At 56.8% G+C, this 22,598-nt stretch overlaps 1 protein-coding gene across 1 annotated transcript in view; it reads right to left on the bottom strand.

The window, feature by feature from the left end:
- Positions 1-1,872: 1,872 nt before the first annotated feature.
- The window catches only part of C4H10orf90 (chromosome 4 C10orf90 homolog), a 145,069-nt gene continuing 124,343 nt past the window's right edge, over positions 1,873-22,598 (bottom strand). The window contains 5 exon segments of the mRNA XM_053922909.1: positions 1,873-2,605; positions 2,693-2,792; positions 6,061-6,124; positions 15,119-15,296; positions 17,318-17,535. Coding sequence (XP_053778884.1) covers positions 2,567-2,605; positions 2,693-2,792; positions 6,061-6,124; positions 15,119-15,296; positions 17,318-17,535 — 599 coding nt within the window. The 3' untranslated portion in view covers positions 1,873-2,566.

The raw sequence follows: 22,598 nt of genomic DNA, 5'->3' as shown, positions 1-22,598 counted from the left end.
TAGAAGTGGATGGGTACTGACTTCCAACTACTGGTGAGGAAAAGCTTTTGAAACTCTCCGGAAAACATTAAATAACAACAACAAAAAAGGTATGGCAGGATCTTTAAAATTTCCTGAACTGATATTGATTTTATTTAAAGTGCTTTCAATAAACTATTAAAAATGTAAATAGAAATTTAGTGAAACACCCTGGAAGAGGCCTGAGAGGTCCGGGAACACCAGAGTTAACCCGAAGGGTAAGCTCAGCCACGCTGTTGACATTGTTTCTAAGATAGAGGCGCTTGAGAGGAAGCAAAGTCTGTGTGCAAAGCACCCTGTTCCTAGGACTGATTTTTGCTGAGGTAACACCCAGGCATTCCCGGGGCCCCCCTGGCTCGCCTTCTTCCTGCCAGGCTGAGGGGTCCTGGCCCCCCAGGGCTTCAGAGGACAAGCCCCCTCCTGCATCTGCTTGCCTGTGGCAGGGAACATCCGCCTGCGCTTGCTTTGGGCCCGGCGTTCTTCTAAGCTCTCAGCTCACGCTGCGGTATTCTAGCCCGTGACAACCCTAGGGAGGAGGTACCCTGTGCATCTCCATCTCCTAGATCGGGGATGGCAGCAAGCTCACAGAACTTGCTGGGCCAGTGGCTGGACTCATCATCTCTCAACTCCAACGTTACCCGTTTTGCCTGCTCTGCTAACATGGATCCAGGAGCTGTGAATGGCTTTCCTCTGCCCACTGCAGGATGCTCAGCTCCATTAGGACAGGGAGCTGGAGGACGAGGCAGGAAGAAAGGGGCGTGGCCTCCTGGACCTGAGACAGCTTGCTCAGCAGGTTCCTGCACTGCACAGGCTACTTCCCTCAGCCCCCACACAGCAGGCCTCAGGTGAGCCAGCTCCCTGCACTTCCCAAAGAGCGGATTTCCGGCCAGTTCTATCCATATGGCACCATGGAAACTTCTGTGTCACCTGCTGAGCCACAACTTTGTCCTCTCCCCCGTATCTAGACCGCAGCCCAGGGGTGGGGGTGTCCTTTCTGGGGGCAGTGCTGGCCCTTCTGCCTGCTACTCTCACCTGCATGCTTTCCAATTCCCTTCCCACCAGCCAATCCCGCGTCACTCTGATCCTCCGTTTTTGTTAATAATTATGCACCTTAAACTTTCCTGTTCAAGTTCCTGTGTGGTTGCCGGCTCCCAATTGGATCCTAACGGTGCAGACCGAGGCGCCACACAGCCAGGCAGAGACTCCGGAGTGGCTGCCTCATCACGCAGTGAGATGGTTCTGGGAGGGCAGACGATGCAGGTTCAGATGCAACACGTCCAACGTGCCCCTCCCCAGGGGTGGGCAGGCAGGGAGGGGGAGGTGTCAGGAGAGGACCTGCGGCTCCCAGCAAAGGGGCCGGGTGTGCAGCAATGGGCGGAGGGATGGAGACAGGTGCCACCTGCTCAACCAAGCTTCCTTCTCTTTCCTGGGGAGCCTCCTAGTGAGATTTGGGGCCTTCGGGATCCCGAGCCTTGCTCGGCATGGTTTGCCTGCCAGCTCTCTGGGAGGCAGCCTCTTCCACGGGCATCGGGACCACAGGCTCCTGAGCTGGTGCCGGGGCGGTGACCGGCAGGTCAGAGGCTCCCGCTGGGCCTCGCAGCGTCTCTCACTGAGCTGCTCAATTCCCAACACAAAACACATCACAGAGCAATGTTTGAACTTTTATAATAATTGCATTTATTTCCATTTTTGATAAAAACTAGTAGGTTCTTAGCTCCCCAAACCCACATTTACAAACACAATGTTGGAAGGACACATGGCAGGCAGCCTTGGAGCTGGTGGGCCCTCTTCAGTGAGGCAGCCCTTCTCTGGGGACCGGGGTGGTGGGGCGGTGGGGGGCTGGGGTGGGGGCAGGAGGGTGCAGAGCACACTGAGGTCACCTATAGTTATTTTCAGCTGACTCTGCCTTGACAGGGGTCATGGAAACAGACTCTTACTAAATGGAGAAAGGGCAGGGAGAGTGGGTGGGGGCAGTGAGGCTGCCTGGCCCCCACCCCAGGTCACAGGCACCAGGCGGCTTGCTCCCTGCCCTCGGGCACGAACCCCAGCACTACCTGGCGTACACCCCCAGAGAGATTTTAAACACACCGTGTGGTGACCTGAAGTCTGGGTTTGCAGAACTGGCGGAAGCTGGGGTTGGTACTGCAAAAGTGATGTGTTTGGGTCCCAGCAATTTGATGGGGCAAAAAAAGTAACCCCCAGGGATCTAAGCCCATGTGGGTGCGCAAAGCCCTTCTGCCTAGGTGGAAATGCGGGGCAGGGAGGGGACGTCAGAAGCAAAAGGGAAAATTCAGAAGTAAGAAGGGAAGGGACCTGGTGGGTTATGTGACTTGATCCCCTACCCATCTGCTAACCCCCTTCCTGAAGTGTCACCGTTTCTCCTTGGTTTGGGTCAGCAATTCAGGAAACTAGGTTTTCCTTTATGAAAAAAAAAATCAAAAAGTGAAAATAAGTGTTTGACGTCATGTAGCTCACGCAAAGTTTAATGGGTTATCCAGCGTTTGAAGCCATCCCAGGTCCAGGCAGGGGCCAGCGGGGCAGCCTGCGGTTAGACGGCGTTCCTCTGCAGGAGCTGGTCCAGCAATTGCTGGGGGAGTAGGAGACAAAGACGTCAAGGTCAGAGCCCGCACCTGCGCACCACACACGTCGCCCCTGTGGGCCGCCAGGCCATTACCTTTTTGAAGACTTCTGCGCGGAGTCTGTTACTCTGTAAGATCAGCCTTTTCTTTTGCTCTTCTTTTTTCTTTTTGACTTCCGGCAAGTTGTTATAGATTCTGAAACGGACACAGAAAACATTTTGAAAAGGTAGCGAGACGACTCGTGCTTGTGTGGACCTGCGTCCCGACCTGCCGGCAGGTGCCTCCCTGTCAGAGGGAGACCCCGCTGCCCCAGGAACCACAGCTTCCTGGGCCGTGTCCAGACCAGGGCTCCCCCTGCAGCCAGAGCCCGACACGCGGAGTCCCAGGGAGGGCCCTGCAGACGAGGCCGCTGTGCCTTTGGAAGTCGCTTTTCTGGTCCCTCCGTTCTCCGTGGTCATTCACTACTTCCTTGTAAAATGAGGGGTTCAAACCAGCGGCTTTGCTGTTCTGAGAGCAAACCTGTCCCCAGATCCCTTTTGCCACCCGGTGTCTGCCTTCCTGTGACCTAGAAAAGGCGCAGCAAACAAGTGGAGGGAGCGGGACTTTTGCGGGAATCCCACTCATAAAGGCACATGCCTGCGTGTGAGGTTTGTCTCCTCACCGGCTGCGTTCCCACTTGAACTGTTTCCAAACACATTCCCAGTGTAAGTGTGATGCTCTTGTCCCAGTGTAAAGTTAGCTTCCAAGTTACAAGCCAGGCCTGGGGGACCCCTCTTCTGGACACTTCCTTCCTGCTGCTAACGCAGCTGTTTCTGTACCGGTGCCAAGCCGCGTTCGGTCAGCACCCACGGACAGCGTGGTCGCTGCCGCCGGAGCTCTCGCATCTCTGCGCAGGGGCGCCTGGCTACAACAGCTCTTTTCACGTTCTCTCCTGTTTGAAAGCCAGGCAGAGCATGTTGAACAGGTTCTGCTGTTAACATAATAATTACAAAGTATAATGACACCAATGCTGATGAAATTCTTGGGCACATGGCTACTCGCCTGACATGAATGTTCTCATTTACCCTCACAACACCTGGGAGGGGCACAGTGTCCCGCCGTCACGGGAGGAGGAACCCCAGGCCGGCGAGGCCAGCGGACTTGCGGAAAGGCCCTCAGCTGGGATTCGAACCTCCTCGTCTGTTTGACTTTACGCAACACTGTCCCCAACCGTGGAGCAGAGTGACCTGGAAACAGTAGTGCCTGCCAGGGCCTGGCACCCTGTGGGCATCGACACGGTTGGGATAAATAAGTGGGCACATGTTGCCACTTCTGGGAGCTTTCTAGAAAGGACTGTGAGGAGCTGCAGGAAAGCTGAGTGTTGAAAAGCTCCACAGTGGAAATCCCTTCGGAGCCAGAGAACCATCTTCCTGACGCGGACCGTCTGAACCACGTCGGGAGTTTGAGGGGAAAATTCCCGTGACTCACCCCTGGGGCTCCTAAGGCAGTATTTTTTTTAATTCCTCACCCAAGGACACACTTACTGATTTTTAGAGAGAGAGGAAGGGAGGGAGAGCGAGAGGGAGAGAAACATCGATGTGAGAGAGAAACATTAAGCTGTTGCCTCTCTCACACACCCGATCAGGGACCAAATCCACAACCCAGGCCTATGCCCTGACGGGGAATCGAACCTGTGACCTTTTGGTTTATGGGACAACGCCCGACGCACTGAGCCACACCAGTCAGGGCCTGCAGTATTTTCGTAAAGAGCTTCCTAAAAACTTTTGGTACATCTACATAATAGACCACTGTGCAGAGTTAAAACCCCGGAGTTAAACCATCTACATCCCTATCTCCTAACCCAGGAAGACTTCGCAGACATACTGAAAAGTGAAAAAAGCAAGCTTCAGAAGGACGATCCCATATATGGGTAAAAGTTAGATATCTGTATATGTACAATAAAAGTCTACTTTCAGGCAGAGGAAGGTCTGGAGGGGCAGCTGGCCGTCTCTGGAGAGGGACCAGGGCTGGGGGGTGGGGTGGGATGGACTTAGTTGGTCATGAGGGACTTTAGCTGCATCTCTACTATTTGAACTTTTTAAGTGAAAATGTAATGTAGCAACATAGTTAATAACAAAGGATACAAAAGAGAGTGCCAGGGGACTTCCGTGGGTGGGGGGGGTCTCAGGGCCATGGTCAGAGCCCACCCAGAGCCCACCGAGCAGAGCGAAACCCAGGTCGTGGCTCATCGGAGACCTGGCCTCTGGCCGGGGAGCCAGTGACGTGGGGCCGTCGCCTCGCTCGCTCGTCCTGCGCAAGTGACAGTTTCCACATCAGCAGAGTGATGGGGTGATAGGCTCTGTCCACGGCCGCTGTTTTGAAATCTATTATTTTAGTTGGAAGGCTCCATCAGAGCAGCTTTGGGTTTGGGGACTGAGAAGCAAGGATTTGGCTGAATTTTTTCACTAAATTGAAAGGGAATACTTTTGGCATGAGGCACGCATAACTTCGCACTTCTGAAACAGCAAGTCTCAAAACCCGGTGGCACTTTAAACCCCGGTTGGAGTGGCGTGAAGCAGGTCGTTAACGGGACGGTCCCCCTTCCCCGCGCTCGCACGTGTTCATTTACCGAGAGGTTTCCTACACATGATCCAAGTTGGCTAATTATCACGGAAACAGCATCACCCCAGGAACAGCTGAGACGCTGCCTGTGGCGGGGAGACACGCATTCTTCCTTTCGCCGCCGCTGCTCCGAGGGCACCCTCAGTTTGGCTTAATTATTGTAATTCTTCCCACTGCTAGATACTCTATTACAAATTAATGACATTCTGCTTGCGTGAACTTGGCCAACACTGCTGAGTTATTCCATTTTGATTAGGAGGCCAGGTCCGAGGAAGAATGGCAGCCTCTGTGTGCACCGGGCTGGCGAGGATTGGCGTGCCTCTAGAACGGCAAGAGTGGAGCAGCGCAGGGCGCGTTCGCTGGCAGCAGCCTGCTGGGGAGCTGGAGCCAGAAGGGCAGGCCTGTGGCCCTCGGCAGCTTTCCTGGTGCCCACGCGCCATCAGCCCCCAGGTTTGGGCCCTTTCCCACAGGCCTCGCCACGGTCAAGGCCCTCAAAGAACCAGTTTCTCTTCTCCTCGTACGATTACCTGCAGAGGTGCCCAGGGGGCCAAGCAGCACCTGCCCGGGGCAACGGCGGGAACGTCATCCCCAGTGTGAGTGTGGGGATCTCTTAGAGACCAATTACTGGGGCGGCTCAGCATCCAAGACCCACCACTTTCCGAAGGGTTTTCCAAGAACGGCATTAACGTTCGGGGCAACATTCGACAACTACACTTCTGTGAGCCAGCTTTTCAAATTCACGGCCAAGAAGACCTCAGACCTTACACGTGGACCTGGAAACTGGCCCCGCCGGACAGTGTGGGGATCCGTGATGCCACCCGACCCCCCGTGCCCCGCCCGGCCCCACACAACCACCAGGTACCTTTTAGAGCGCATATGCATCTCCTTCTCCGAAATGTGCCTTTCTCTGGGCTTGAACAGATTATCTGGAAAAGATGGAGAGAGGGTTAACTTCGGAAGGGGTGGGTGTCACACCCGCCTGGAGAATCACCGCGGCATATCTAGCACATACTCTGTTCCTGACCCGTCATCCAGGCCCCTGCCTGTCACAGACTCTGCAGGTCTCAGCAGACGCTCACACGTCACTGAAATCAGCACCCAATTCCCGACAACTGTGGGAGTGAGGCACAAGGTTGGTGTGTGACACACCTCACGGACAGAGGCCCCTGTGTGTGTTCACGTGGAGAGAGATGCAGAGTCGTGGTTTGTGGGGGCAGGGCCCGGGGCTGCAGGCACCCCACCCACATGTTCCCCATGCTCGGCCCTGGTGTCTGTAAGGAGAAGGCACTGTCCCAGCGAGGCGTTTTCAGAGCAGGCGCTGGTATGCCTGGAGCCTCCGGGAGCATGGCATCCATTCCAATGGAAGGTTTGCCCCTTTCCGAGGTCAGAAAATAGAATGGACCACGTGGCAGCAGCGTCTGTGCAGCAGCCTTTGAGTGAGCAAGTGCCCAGTGGCAAAGTCACGGTGAGTCTGGGCTGTCTTTCAATGTAAGTATCCCAAGATGCTTACCAGTGGCGCACTTAAAATGGCACGTGTTTTTAGAAAAACAGCATAGACCCTTCTGCAAGAACTCCGAATTCCCACGAGGCTCTCCGCCCTATCAGTGCGCCAAGCATCTGGTGTGTAAAAAGGCTCCGGGAGCCAGTCGCACGTGGCGTCTCGGGGCAGCTGTCTCACTTCCTGGAACGCCTGCGAGCAGCCTGCGTGCCCGCGTCACTCAGCACACGCAGACAGGGGGCTCGGCATCCCTGCTCCTACCAGAGCTGGAGCGTGCTCCCTGTGATCTGCAGCGTGGACCCCGCTGGGTTTCTACGACCGCCACCCCCCAAACCGGCGAGTCCTGTCACTAAGCACTCCAGTGGAGGCCCAGAAGACGTCTTGGGCTTGAGAATCTGCAGACTTTTCCAGGAATATACGAGAAGGTGGGATAGAGACAGGAACACTGAGAACTGTCTTCCCCTCTGGGGAAACCTAACACAGCTCCTGATGTACACGGTGGAAACAACCGTGGCTGAGCGTGTATTCTGTGCAGTTACACCAACACAAAGAAAAAATATGGCACCACTACTTAACTTCAAAGACAAGATTCCAAGGAGGAACAAGACAGAGGAGGGAGAAACCAGAAGGCCTTTGCCAGGGCAGGGACGACGTCCCGGTGTTTGGAAAGGCGTCGGGCCAGGAGAGCCAGGGGCATCACCACGACAGTGTGCTCTGCCAGGACCCCCCCGGGCCCCCTCAGCTCTCACTCCAGGCAGGCCGGAGCCCAGGGCCTCAGGAAAATCCCAGCAACACTCCCTAAGAAATGGGGTCACCTTAAGGCAGTCAGCGTCCCGGGCAAGCAGACATGTGACAGCTCGAAGCGTCCCCCTCTGGGCAGGGACAGAGAGCCTCCCACAAAGGCTCAGACTCAAGTCTGGATCCGCACCCCTCAGGGGCCACTCAAGTTTGGGGTGAGGCCCCCCTGGATGGAAGAATGGTGTCCCGAGGGAATAAAAATGTTACAATCTCTCAAATTGACTGTATGTGTGGTTTACTCTTGAAAATTAATTTTATGGGTTGTTACTGTTAATGCCGTTTATTTCTTTAGAGGACCCGATGCCACAATGCAGCTTTGGTTTTGTTTCCAAGAGGACACAAAAGCACTTTGCCTCTTTGCCTCTGAAGTGCTCCTGCGATGGTCAAATTGTGCCGGGTAAACATTCTCGTTTTTCTGAAATCACTTCTGGCCTCCTGTGGACTCCTGCACTTGGACGACGGTCCACATGGTGGGCCGCCTGCTCCGGGGGTCTGGGAGGTGGATGGTGGCTACACAGATGCAGGCGTTGCTATGGAACCAGCCCTGTGTGTCAGCTGCCATCCAGGCAGGGCGAGGGGCTGCGGCCCCAGCCGGAACTGCGCAGAGGTGCTCTGGCCCTTCTGGGGCAGGTGTGTGAAACGAGAGCAGACAGAGAGCGGGGGTCTCTGCAGGCATCCACTCCATTCTACCTGCAAAAACAGAGCAGGGAGGGGCTCCTGGTCACAGAGGGATGAATCCTTCTCTTCATAGAGAGTTCAGCTGCTGCACAGAGACTTGGCCTGGGTTAGAGCAGGGACGCCACCCCAGGGCCTCCCTGAGAGAACAGGGGACTGGGTTTATGCCTCTGGGACAGGGAGTGGCAGTGAGCGGGGCCCACCCTGAGCACCGGCAGTGCATGAACCTCCCTGTAGGCCTTCCTGACACCAGACCCCCTGCCCGGAGGTCCCCAGGCACCCCTTCCCGCCATGGCTACACTGAAGGGCTGCAGGTAGGGAGAGTGAGGCCTCCTCCCCCCAGCCCCTCTCTGAGAGATGGAAGACTGAGAGTCCAGCCGGGGATTCTGTGGCAAAGCATGCTGGGTATTCCTACAAGCAAAGATTCCTGGAGCAATGGTCCCAAAGTGGACTCTCAAGAATTATATAAAAGCATTCCCAAGTCAAAAAAAAATTAGGGAAAAGAGGGTTAGACAAGTTTAAGCAGTCTCTATTGCTGATGGACTTATCAGTGCCTTGAGCACACGGGAGGCATTGTAACCCCCGAGAGAATACGGCATACAGAACACTTCTCAAAGGAATCTGACGGGATCGGTCTTTCTCTGAAATGCATTTTCCATAGTTCTAGGCATGAGGACACTGAGGAGGAAAGTGACAACTGCAGAATAATAGCTATAATTAGTTCTCAGTTTGCAAAGTTATTTGTGGCTACAGAACAGGATTTAATCTATATACAAGGTCTGTCTGGAAAAAATCCCGCCATTGTTAATCTAATGAGAACAGTTTGCACGACATCGATGAAACCTGGCAGCCAAGGAGAGGGGACTGGAACGCGCATGTGTGAACAAGGATGACCTCACTGTACCGGTCAGTGGGGACGGTAGACACCATTGAGTGAGCATGTGTCCTGTGTGGCCGTCACATTCAAATCACTGAGCGAGCCACGAATCTGCATCAGATTTCGTGTTAAGCTTGAACCTTCCTCCATGGAAACTCTTCAGATATTCAGAAGTTGGCAGCTTCATCACGACAATGCGCCCGCGCACGCCTCACGTCTCGTGCAGAATTTTTCGGTAAAACATCAAATCACCCAGGTGACTCAACCCCCCCTACAGCCCAGATTTGGCACCCCGTGACTTCTGGCTTTTCCTGAAACTAAAAGCATCTTTGAAAGGGAAGAGATTCCAGACCATTGATGAGATTCAGAAAAATATGACGGGGCAGCTCCTTGAGACTGGGAGAACTGTGTGAGGTCCCAAGGTGCCTACTTTGAAGGGGACTGAGGCATCATTGTCCTATGCACAGTGTTTCTTGTATCTTGTATCTTCTTCAATAAATGTCTCTGTTTTTTGTATTATGTGGCCGGATACTTTCTGGACAGATCATATCTATATATGTGTGTGTATACGTACACACACACACACACACACACACACTATATATACGGAAAATCTGCTGTACTCTCCACATTTTCTCAAAAACGTGTATATGTGTCTTAAATGGCAAGTTCAAGTTACTCATCTAAAGGGACTTTAATAGGGACAGTGACCCAAATGGCACACTTCACCACAAGCCAGCAGTGTCTGACCGTGGCTGGGAGAGGCACCATGTGCCCCGGTTTCAGGGTTTCCCAGAGCTTTTGTAAAAACCACCAAACGTGGTGGGGCGCAGATGCTGAACGAACTCGCCTCCTCACTGCCCAGGGGGTTTACGTCCCGAGTGTCACTGTGAGGCCCGTCACTGAAGCGCATCGCGGGGCAGAGGGGAAATCGCCTGGAGAGAGAAACTGAGGCAACTGGAAAGAGAATCCTCGATAAAGCCATTTCTTTCTTACCATTCTGCACCTGTGTTTACCTTCGTTGAGGCAACTGGAAATAACCCATCCTTTAGGCCTACTTTTAATGAATGGACAGCAATTGATCTGTTTTCCCCCAGATTTCTTAAAAACAAGACCTTTGTCATAGGCCTGGGAAGGGCACTGATGATAATGTCCATGCGAATGTCTTTGAATCTGGGAAATGGCCTTTAGTCACACCATGCCTCTTGCTTTCTTTACACGCAGAGTAATAATTTGCTGTTACATCTTGGGGAAAAGCGTGCACGAGACCAGGGCAGGCACTGGGCAGAAGGCAGGCTGTGGCCACTCGGGAGCTGCGTGGTGAACGGCTCACGGCTGTCACTCAGATGACTTCCGCCCTCTCAGGTCCGGTCTGCAGCCACTTCTCCAGCTCAGTGCTCTGGAAATGCAAAGTCACTTTAATATGACACTGGCTCCAGCCAGGAATCAGCAGCGAGGGCAGCTCTGCTGGAGGCGGAGCTGCTGGAGCAGGCCTTTCCGCAAAGGCCGCTCTTCTACTGGTGCGTGGTTGGAAGGGCTCTCCTGGTTGGCTCACCCTGGACGTGTGGGCAGCGTGACTCCGACGAATACCGTGCAGCAGGGTTTCCCAGAGTGACCTGGTGTGATGCACACCCACTGGCACTTACCACCCCGGGAGAGTTTTCTGGCGAACCCACATGACTATAATCTAATCCAAAATGAAGAAGGCAAAAAGGCAGGGGATCTAGAGGGACACAGGGGCCATGAGTCTGCAAATGGAAGAGAGTGGATGGGAGCAGTCCGGTGGGGGAGGGGCATGGGCTTTGCAGCAGAAGGGGATGCTCCTGACGGGTTTTCTACACATTCGCAGGTCAAGGGGACCACCTAGAAGAGTCATGCAGAGGACCCTGACACAGGGGAACAAACAGAGACAGGAGTGAGGCCACCTGGGCTGCGAGCACTGCCAGCCTCACACCGGGCTGCAGCCGGGAGAGCAGGTGGCAGCGGTGACTTATCACGAGCAAAGAGCTTAACTGTGGCGGGAAACTCCCCGCACGGCCCAGGTCCCCACGCTATGGACATCGGAGGTGAAAGAAGAGGCTGGGCTTGAGCCAGGCAGCGAGAGTACGCAGGGAGGAAGAGGGACCAGTGAGGGCCTTATCAAGGGGCTTGGGGACCCTGATCGTGACTGCTACCTGATGTAAGGATGCGGGAGGTGGGGAGAGCCGGGCAGGAAGGGGTCTGGGTTGCAGAGTGGGGATGGAATCCAGGGAGGCTCAGAGGCTGGGCCCCAAGCCCAGCAGAGAAGCTGAGGGCCAGGCTCGGGGAGTGCACTCAGAACAGGACAGAGACAGACTGGCCAGCAGACCGGAAGGAGAGAGAGGCCCTCAGACTGGAGACTGGACCTCGGACTGTGAGCAGACTGCCTCCCGCCTTCCTCCTGCAGCTCCTGGGGTCTCATCGTCTCTGCTCCACTCGGCAGTCACCACGTGCTGCTCACTCTGCCACCCAGGAACCTCTGGTCCCCTTCGCCCGTGTGCACTCTAGGTCCCTGGACTGACCTCATCCATCTTGCTGGGAGCCACGCTATGCTATCCTGCCTCAGCCTTGGAGCTCAGAATATGGATATACTCAGAAGCAGCATACACACACATGCCTTGCGGCCTCCTTGGCTCATCTTGGGCCCTGTCTCCCTCTGCCTTCCACACCCCCATCCTACGGTCCAGCTGAGCTGAGCTGAGCTGAGCACCCAGCAATCTCTCCTTCCTGGGCTCCCGCACTCCTACCCCGCACCATGATTCACCCTAACACAGTCCGGGGCTCCTCCGTCAGGAGCTTTCCACGTCCCCAGGTAAGAGCGAGCCCAGGGACGTGGGTCTCTATGGCAACCCAGGAAAGCTCCCACCCCGACACTTAGCAAATCCCAACGGCCTTGCCTCTTTATCTGCATGTGTTCCCCACGACCTGAGGAAATCCGTGAGACCAGGGACTGTGCGTGGCACACAGTGGGCTCTCAAGAGAGGAGTGCTAAGAGACGGATGAGGACGCTCCCGATGTCACTGCTGGAACCATGCAGAGGTGGCCCAGGTGGCTCCCCGGCGAGGAAAGAGACACAAGTTAATCAGCTTTGGGAACTCAAGCTGCCGCTGCCGAGGCAGTCGGGAAAGTCAGGCTGGGCTGTAGGAGGGGCCTTTGTAATGCCACCTCCTGGTCCCTCTGTAATGCCCGGTCTGCACCAAAGTCCCCTCAGCTCTACACAGGGAACCCACGCAGCACTCACATATGAGTGCAGGCACATGTACGCACTGCCTGGGCTGTAAAAACTGCTCGGAATTCATCAGCCAACAGGAAGCAGAGCTGGCGCTCCGGCCCTCGTCATCATTGTCCCTGCGTGTCAGGTGCTGGCTGTCCCGGCAGCCCCCGCCCCAGTGGGCATCTGCCAGCTGCCAGAGCTCCCACCTGAGCCTCTCTGGTCTGTTTGGAATCGAGACGGCTGCGCCAGCCCCGCTCCGAAAGCAACTGAGTCTTCTTCCTAACAGACATCCTGACGCTGCAGCCAGAGCTCATTCGTTCACGCACATGATTTGTGAACTAATTCGGCATGTAAGAAACACATCTGCATTTCGCTTGCATCAGCCTGCCAGCAGACAGGCTGAAGACAAGCCGTGCGCTCCAGACGTGCTTAATGGGGCCTCGCACGCCGCCTCCCGCCTGCCCGAGCTCACGGGAAGGAGGCTCTGGTTTCGGAACCTGTCCGTCTGCTTTAACTGACCCAACGAACACACACGAGGCTCCACTCTCATCAACGCATCAGGACGGCAGGACAGGCCGGCTGGCCGCGCCCGGGCACGAGTCCTGCCGACAGCAGGCGGGCCGCTGGGACTGTCTGGGACGTGGGGAAGAAAAAGGTGCCCCAGTTACTTACAGCTGCTGACTAGTCTGATCACCTTCCATTATACACGGTTTTAAGATTTTCACGTACAGGAAGGTGAACTTGTAAGCGTATCTGCCTTGTGCAAACACCACAGGATGACGTAGTGGGTAGAACTGCGTCTCCCCCACAAAGACAGGTTCAAGCCCCCTGGACGTGTGACGGCGACTGGATTTGGAAGCAGAGTCTTTGCAGGGGAGCTCGAGTTGAATGAGGTCATACGGGATGAGCATGGACTCCAGCTCAAGGGCTGGTGTCCTGAGGAGAGGAGGAAATTCGCGCCCAAAGACACGGACAGAGGGGAGGCCACTGAAGACAGAGCCTGAGACTGCAGGGACGCGTCTGGGAGCCGAGGAAACCACGGGTTGTCAGGAGCCACCCGAGACCAGCAACGAGGCACAGGATGGAGTTCACGGAGACTCCAGGGCCGATCAGCCCTGTGGACACCTGGACTTCAGACTCTGGCCTCCAGACCCTGAGAGAATCCTTTTCTGTCATTCTCGCCACATAGTCCACAGTCCTTTCTGACAGCAGCCTCAGGAACCGCACACAGAGGGCCACACAGTGTCCCCGATCATGGGGCAGATGGTGCCCCAGGCCACTGGGGGCCTCCGAGCAGCGCAGCTGGGGGCCGCTGGCCCAGGGGGCGAGGAACCCAGCCAGCAGTGCCGCTGCTGAATGGTCTCACACAGAAGTCCCCAAATGCCCGTGGGCCTCCATTTTTCCTCCACAAAGTGAGGGGATTGGACTGGAAAGGAAGCCCCTTGCTTTTCACTCTCCCTTTCGTAAGCTTGTGCCACGTTTTGTGCATATGTGAACGCACGGAGCCCTACAGTGCCCTTGCTTCCTGGGCGTGGGCAACACACATGGTGCCCTAACCATCTGAACCTTCAGAACTGTCTGGCCAGCGGCCCTCACACCAGTGCCACCCCTGCCGCCCTCCTCAGGGCAAGGGGAGCCCCAGCGTGCCCCAGGGGACGCCCACTTGCGGCGACATTTGTCATGGCAGCCTGAGAGGGCAGCTCCTCAACCCAGGTGGCTCCCCGTTGGGACAGAGACTCAACAGCCCCTGGAGAACACAGTGGACGAGCCTCTTTTCAATCTGCCCGCCGCTGCGGAGACCCCCGTTTGCAAGGGGGCGGCCCTTAGGCACATTCCCTTTGTTGGCTTCCTTTCCTTAGCATGCTGGGAAGTGCCTCACGGATGGAGCAGCAGGCATTTGGCAAATCCTCTGCCACGAGAAGGATGCATTCAGGTCCGCCCTTGCCAGGGTCTTAGTCCCTCCCCGATAGTGCTCTGGGAAAGGAGGGCCAGGGCCTGCTGTGGACCGTGGGGGTTAACAGGAATCCTGCAACAACTCCCTCTGCCCTCTGACATGTGATTTCACATCCTGGAGGCCAGAATGTTTTCCTAGGAAGAAGGACCTTGCTCCCCCATCCAAAGGAGTAAATCTGAGGTCCCCCAGCTTCTGGGTTTCTCGGTCCCAGCTGCAGGCTGTCAGCGAGCACTGTGGGCCCCAGTCTCCCTCTCGCCTCTTCTTGTCGTTCTTGCTGGTTTAATAGTCAGTTTATGAGCTCCCTGAGGGGAGGCCTGAGGCCAGTCCTGCACGCTCTGCTGTCCCAGCTCCTGGCCCAGGCCTGGCCCTGGGGGGTGGGGTCCTGTCAACCCCTCTCTGGTGAGCGTGACAGAGTGACGCCCCACAGGCTCAGTAGGACCCTGGCTCTGCTGCGCCTCGAAGGCTGGCACCCTGTGCCTGGGGCTCATGGCAGGCGAGGGGCTTCCAGAGGATGTGAGTTCATGTAGCCAAGCTGGAGTCAACCCCCCACGCCGACGTCTCTTTTGCAATCTAGAAGGGCAAAGGGTGTCTCTTGCAAATGTCAGTCAGGAGCCAAGAATCTGACCTTGCTACTCTGGCTGTACCATGGTGTGGCTCCTTTCCTGGCCCTCATGGAGAACTGTGTCCTGAGTTATATCTGCTGGGTTCTGTGCCCACAAAGAATCTCCTGAAATGGGACGGCTCCCAGGGCTGGTTTGTGAGACTGAGGGTTCGGGGCTTGGGGTGAACACAGGTCCTGTGTACACCAGTGGTAGCATGGAGACCAGCCCCGGGGGTGCAGGGTCCAGCCTTGTGTACCCCCCAGCCCCCCTCCCATCAAGCTCACCACTAAGCGGGTGGGGGACGGTGAACTGCTTCTTGCTGGCGCGGACGGGCAGGGGGCCCTGCTTCGGCCCTGGGCTCTCCTTCCGCTGGGCTCTCCTCTGCTGAATCATGCGCTCCAGCCGCTTCAGCCGCTCTTGGGAGCGAGAGATGAACTGGGGCTTCCGGACCTCCAGGGCTTCCTGACGGGAGCCAGGAAAACACGTTAGTTTTAAGAGAAGGGTCACAGAAAGGCGATGTCCGTCTGATCTGGTCAGGAAGCGGATCGGAAGGACGACGCTCAGAGACCAAAAGCCACAGTGCACATGCGTGTTGCCGTTTTCTGGCACTAGTTCATGGAAAGACTGCTGCAGGCCTGTTGCGGGCAGGTTCCCCAGTCCCCACCAGCACCCAGGGCCCCACGGTGGCACGGCAGACTGTCACCAACATCCAGGTTACAAGAGCAAAGCAGATGTCTACCCATTCCTTCCTCCACTCTGTCAGTCCCTTCATCTCTAACAGACCTGGATCGGAACACCCTACATTCTGTCTCCCAGACACAGGGGTGGGAAGGGACGGGGCACCACAAGCCACTCGCTGCTGCTGGGGAATGGACGCCTGAGGCAGCGCAGACCCAGGTCATCCCCCCATGTAATGTCCCCTCCCAGGGAAAGGGACTTGGCAAAATATCTCTGCCTTGCAAAATGGTTCTGCACACCCCACAGAGCAGACCAGAATTCCCCACGTTCCCTCCCCAGCCCGTCGCTCACACCCCTGCGTACTCCACGCGCTGAGCTGCCCACACAGATCTGCTGACACAGAGCACCGCCCCTGGGCCCGGCACCTGGTGGGCATCCATCGTCTCTGGGAATCCCCGTGCTGGTACTGCACGACAGACAGAGGTCGCCCCGCGTGACAGATGCAAAAACCGAGGCTCGTCGTACCTGGGTGGTGCTCCACTGGGGGAGGGCCATGCCTTTCCCACATCGCCTTTCCTTGTCTCGACCAGCTATTCCCTGAAAGCCTCTGCCCCAGTTGACCCTTGCTTCGGCTACTACCTCGGCCACAGCCATCGGCTCGAGTCCATCTCTCCCCGTAAGCTCTGGGGCCCCCCCGTTCAGCCTGAGCAACCGGGTACCTCACAGACCACCTCCTGCAGGAAGGACCCACACGTCTCTACTTCCACGCTGGCCCGTGAGCTCCTGATGGCACAGGTCGCGTCTCACCCACATTGTACTCCTCACAGCCAGTACCCGAGCTCTGCACATAGTAGGTCCTCAGCAAAGGCCCACTGGAGGCACTGCCCCATCCCTTTCCCAGCCCTTGGGGAGCTCAGAGTTCCCGGGGGGATGCCGGGGGTCCCCTTCTCTTCATGGACAAGCCCCTGGCAGCTGGGCCAGGAAAGGAGTCATCTTGGAGCCAGACCTTTCCAGGGACCGTGCACAAGTGCCCGGGGCTGGAGGGCCGGCCCCTGCGAGCAGCCTGTTGAGGCTGCTGCCCTGGCCACCTGTCCTGAGGCTGGAGACTCAGGCTGATCTGGGGCCCCATGAGTCCCTCCCCATGGGCCCGTGGACCCCAGGGCTCAGGGCCTGGTGACAGAGCCACCTCCCCACGTGCAGGGTGGTTTACACCATCCCGAGGGCCCTCCCCAAAGGTGTGATTGTCAGTCCACCATGAGCAAGGGTGTTCTGCGAGGTGCCTGCCCTTCTCGTTGCTCTGCCACCGTGCTTTCAAACTTTACAGATGTATATGTGTGTCTTCCTTCTGTACCCTGGAGAAGATGCCAGGTGAAAGCCGCCATGCACTTGAACTCAGGGCTGTGCAACTTTGGGCAACTTCCTTCATCCTCCAAAGGCTTCACGGCCCTGTCTGAAGATGGGGTCACAGGGACCCCTGCCCCAAAGGGGGGCCCTGAGGGTGGGAGGCACTGATGCCTATGAAGCGACCTGCCCAATATCTGGACACTGTGGCTTTTCACCAAAGACTGTCATTGCTGTGGCCATTGTCACTGTTGAGATGATGTGACCCCCATTCTTGCTCAGTGGATTAGGTCTCATTATCTCCACGGCTCACACTGTGAAACAGAGGCCCACAGTCACACAGCCACAACGGAGGGGAGTCAGGTCTGTAGCCTAAAAAGCGGAAGTGAGGTCGTGGGACCACAGACCCCCAGGAAGGGTCTCCCCGTGGCGGGAACCAAGGCTAGGCAGGCGGAAGGCCTTACCTGCAAGGTCAAGGCGGTGGCGGCAGGTATCTGCTGGCACTCAGAGGGGCCTTCCTGCAGGTCAGGGGTCTCCAGTTCCTCGGAGGGTGCTGGCCGGGGCGGCGTGGGCGCAGGCATGGGCGCAGGCTCGGGCGCAGGCGCAGGCGTGGGTGTGGCGGAGGGCTCACTCCTCTGGCACTCCTTCAATTTCACAACCAAGTCACAGCACGTGTAATCGCCTAGGAGAGAAGATGGGGGACCCCGTCACAGGGCACTGGGCGGTTTTTGGTTTTTGCCGGGCTCTCCAGCACCACTGGACACAGAAGACAGTGTTGAAAAGAGAAACACCAGTGGGTTGTTCACGGGCCTCGCCGAGCCACGAGGCCATGGCTCGTCACAGACCCCTCGGCCTCCCTGGTCATGGGCAGGAAGGGTTGTCACGGCCAGACTTCATGACCGGCGATGCTAATCCTGCCGCAAGGTTTCCCTCGGTTGCTGACGTGCAAACACCTCTGCTCACGGTGAAAAGAAACGTTTCTGCCCCATGCTTCCTATTAAGTGGGTCCCGTACAATCGTTACAGTTTGGTTGTTCGTGGACAGAGCATCATTTTTCTCACGCTTGCTCCATTAACGCTGTGAGACCAAGGAGGGGTGTTCAATTATTCACCGTCTCAGGGCTGGACTGGGCCCCGCCCTGGGCCACGGTGGCATTCCTCTGTGTCCCCGGTCACAGGGGGAGCTGATTCAATAGCACTCCGGGCAGGGCGGCCTCTGGGTGTGGGAGGGGCACCAGTACACGTTCACTGCCACTCCGCTGCCTGGAACACAGTGTCCCTTCAGTCTACCCCGATCCCCCTTCCTGTCTGAGCCCCCACCCCCTTCATATGCCATAACAGCCTCACCAAACCCAAACCCTCCCCAGCCCCCCAAGTTCTGAAACTCAACGGGAACTTTCCTGTCCTTGCCCACACACCTCCTCTGTCCCCACCTCGCTTCGATCCCTACCCCCCCCCCACTACAGACCTCTGACCTCCAGCTGAGCCCCAGTCCCTGCAGAGGCCTCCCGTCCCCAAGGCTCCATCCCCTGCCTCTGCTCCTGCAGGGGACACACGTCACAGTCAGCACATGCAGGATGTTTTAGCTTCCTTGAGGGCTGGACCGTGCTACCATCAGTGTGCCCAGGTGCCCAGAAGGAACACATTCTGTGGGGAGTGGAGAGGCGGCCACTGGGAGGCTCACCAGGGCCCAGGATGCATCTCCAGGACCCCGTGAATGTCCCCTCGGGCCCCCTGAGGTACTCTCACCTTTCACGCCAGGACCCTCTCGGGTCTGGACCAGCAGCCCTATCTCTACTCAGAACCCATCAGGTTTCTGCAGGCTGGCCCTGCTCTCTGGGCCTTGTTCATGCCGGATGGCCCACCTCCAACGAGCACTCTTCTTCTGAGCCAACGAGACACCACGCAGAGGCTCTCAAAGCCTCCCCCTTGGTTCCTCTGAGCACCTGCTCTTTCTGGAGGGTCCCCCCTTCTGCTCCTGCCCTGCCCCATTCCTGCTTCAGCCCTAACTACAAGCCCCTCCAGCCAGAGTGCAGTGCTCCTGTACATGCTATCTCCACTTCTGGTTGTGAGCCTTCACTCCAGCTTGCCCTGTTCAGGGGAAGCCACTGGTTCCTCACCCTCAACCCCATCGCCTGGCCCAGCAACCCAGGGGCAGCCCAGGCACGCCCGTTTCCTTGACGCTGACAACAAAGCTCTGTCCACTGCATCCCCCCTGCTGGGACCCCCTCCTCCCCAGGGATGGGTCTGCACCGTCTCTAGCTGGGTCCCAGCCCCTCAGCTGGGCTCTCTCCCATCCGTGCTCCACACTGCCCAGGGGACAAATCTAATGCAGAGCAAATCTAATGCGGTCTCTGCCCCTTCAAGGGCTTGGCCCTGCCGTCGGTCCAGACTCCCCTGGTGGGTTTATAAGGCCCTTCCAACTTGACTCGAGGGACTTCAGACTCACGCCAGGCCCCTCCCTGCTGCCCTGCACTCTGACCCCCAGGCCCTGAATCAGCCACATTCCCTCCATCAGCTCTTCGCCGTCCTCAGCTTCCTGGACACAGTTGTGATGCCAACGGCTCTGCTGGCCCGAGAGAGCCTGGAGCACGGGGGCACTGAGCCAATGCCTGGCACACAGTAGGTGTCTAATGAATGCCTCTTTCACGTACCAGTGAATGAAGAGCTAGGGATTAACACGGGTTCCATTCTCATCAATCACCACAAACATTTATCTTTTACAAACCAGACACTTCAGTCCGGTGTTTCTTTCTGTGGTTACCCGTGGCTCTTTGGGAGAGCCTTAGGAGCGATGGAACAATCTGTATCCTCCACAGACACACTGGGCACCACGGGCTTTTTCTATTTTATTCTTATGTTCTGGAGAGCGGTGATAGCCTGGTTCAAGCTCTTGGTTCCCTGCTGTAGGCGAGGCTGGCCCTGGGCCCGACCCCAAGGGCACTGGGGGGGGTGCCTCCTCTCAGCCACCACCCTGGTCACCAGCTGTATGGGATCACGGCCAGCCTCGTGCACCTGCTACCCTCAGCGCAGCCACCTCAGCACCTGAAACCTTCCCCAGCCAAGCTGGAGAGCCCACTGTGCACCTGGGAGTAGCCTTCTCAGCCTCAGGTGGTGCTAGCCTAGCACACAGTAGGGCTGTAACTGCCTGCCCTATGAGGGGCAGCCTGCCCTGTGCTGGCAGGTAGAGCCTGATGTCGTGGAAACCTGCCAGTCCGGCTTCCCCCAGTTTCCCCAGCTCCCACAGTTGGAGGAGGGGCAGCTCGGTGAGGTGGGCTGTGTGAGCCAGCGCCTGGGCACACTGGGCACCGCCCTCCAGTGAACATCGAGGGGCGATCCCGTCTGCCCTACCTCCCTCGCTCCTGGCCTCTCGGAAGGACTCTCTCTAGCGGAACCCCATTCTCTTCCTGTGGAGAGGTGCCCAGATCTCGTAAGGGGCAGAGACACCGGGGTAAAGCGACACTGCTGAGACTCCACACGCTCCGCAGGCCGCGAGACGGACAGTGGCTGCATGGAGAGCTCGGCTCGTGGGGACGGAAACCTTAAACCAGCTTCGCTCCGCTGCAGGGGCAGACGGAGGCACATGTGCCTCTCGGTGCCGCTCGCTGCTTCCAGAAAAGGCTTCTGTTTCTACTAAAAATAAAATGAGGGCTGTGCTCAAAACGTCTGAGAGCGTGGGCACATCCAACGCCCTGTCTTCAGCACACAGCGCTCTCCCAGAGATGGCAGGTGGGCTGCGGAGCTGCCTGGGGGACTGGGGCCACCACTGCCCTCAGCATAGGACTGCTGTTCTTGCGGGGACTTCCCTGGGGCCCACCAAGGAGCTCCTCCTACATGCTGCTCTCCTGCATTTGCCTCTGAAGGAGCAGCGCTTGCTGGTGCCCTTAGGGACTCCAGTGACCTTGACCGTAGGCCAAAGAGTCAAGCACGTTGCCCCTGGGGCCTGGTACCTGGTTCAAAGCCCTCCTCCACCATTAGCAGCCACCCAGCCTCATCTAGGAAATCAAGTTACTACCATAATGAGACAATAGTATTACCTATTTATTTTTATTTGTAGCACACTATTTTTATAAACTTACCTATGCATATAATGAGTAAGATATTTACGCACTTTATGTGATTCCCTTTTATAGAGTGACATTTATATTATTAAGATTAATATTAACATCCAGGTAATACTATAATAGAGTAACGGTCAGCATTGTCACTTGCTTGGACTGCTGTTTTCGGGCAGTAACTCGAGTAGATGACCGCTTTCCCCCTCTTTACAAAAACGAACAGAAAATGGGCGTGTGGACCTGCCCGGGACTCACTGGATACAAGTGAGGTGACGACGGATATCACAGGCCCCAGAAGCCGCACGTCCTGAACCTCACCTCAGCGGTTGCTGGACTGCAGCCGGAAGCCGGCTGATTTCACGCTGATTTCGCGCTGGTTGTGAAGCAGGTGCACACAATGAAAGAGCCAGTCTGAAGTGCTTCGTCAGCACTATCAAAGGTTGGGCCCACCGTGGGAGGGGCGGAGCTCGGGATCTTGTAGAACCCCGAGGGCTCTGACCGCACGTGCCACGTCTGCATGTCCTCGGACGTCGGTTCTGTCAGCTGTGAGGAACCCCCGTTGGGGGGGCTTCGAAGGGCTGGTCTGACCCACGACTCCCCCACTCCCTGCCTCTCAAGTTAGCCCTGTCCGTCCCTCCAATCTGTGTGGGGCCCTCACTTGCAGAACAAGTTCTGGAAGCCCCGTGTAGGGCAGATATAAATGCCTCCCGGGGTCCCGTCAGAAAAAGAAGTGAACTCCACGGCTGTGGGGTTCCTGTGGAAACAGCTCCAGGCCCCACTTCTCAGCCCTGCTGGGCCGCTGGCAGCCCTTCCTCGCCTGGCTGACATCACCCCTCCGGTTTTCTCAGAGCTTTTCACAAAGCTCAGCTGGAAACGCGTGGCCCTGCATGCATCTTCTGCTAAGAACGCTGCTCTCTTTGAAGAGCTATTTTTGAACATCAGAACCGGAGAGTCCCCAGGGCCTCTGAGGAGCAGCACACGCCACGGGAACACAGTAACGAAGGCTCAATCCGGCGGCCACATGAGTCTGGGTCCCGGCCGGCCGGCCAGGCCACAGCCACCAGGGGGAGAGCGAGCCCCTGCCGCCGGCCGGCTTCCTCTGCCCTGTCTCCCAGGGGTACGAGGCTCGGACATCACACGTCCCCTGTCCCTTCCTTCCTCATTCCCTCCCCAAATGACCATCATTTCCCAATGAAATCGGCAGGTGGTGCGGCGGCAGCCGAGCATCCTGCAATGGCCCCCACTGAGTGTGGACTTACTGAGCTACTTCTTTTTGCCTCTGAGAGTAAGTTGTAAGAAACAAAACATATTTTGTTTAGGAGCATGCCCTGAGAGGCCACTTAGGTACATAAAAATGGAAATACATTTAACTGCTTTCTTAAATGGTATAGTGAGTATTTGTGTCTAGGAAAAGTGTTTCCCTTATGCCCTGACGAGGGGAGGGATTTCTCTGTGGAAACAAACTTATCGCTGTCTTATTGAAAACCATCCCTTTGGAGCAACGTGGAGAAGACAAAAGTCACTAAGAATCCCACGTGGTTCCTGAACCCATGTGTCACAGGCAAGCCCGGGGACAGGAGAGAGGCCCCAGGACAGGAGAGAGGCCTGGGGATAGGAGAGGTGCCCTGTGCACAGGAGAGATGCCCAGGGACAGGAGAGAGGCCCAGGGACAGGAGAGGGGCCTGGGA

Source organism: Desmodus rotundus, chromosome 4 (genome assembly GCF_022682495.2).
Source record: "Desmodus rotundus isolate HL8 chromosome 4, HLdesRot8A.1, whole genome shotgun sequence".
NCBI classification, from domain to species: domain Eukaryota; kingdom Metazoa; phylum Chordata; class Mammalia; order Chiroptera; family Phyllostomidae; genus Desmodus; species Desmodus rotundus.
The sequence above is the reverse complement of the archived record's forward strand: the minus strand, read 5'-3'. Positions and strand labels throughout refer to the sequence as shown.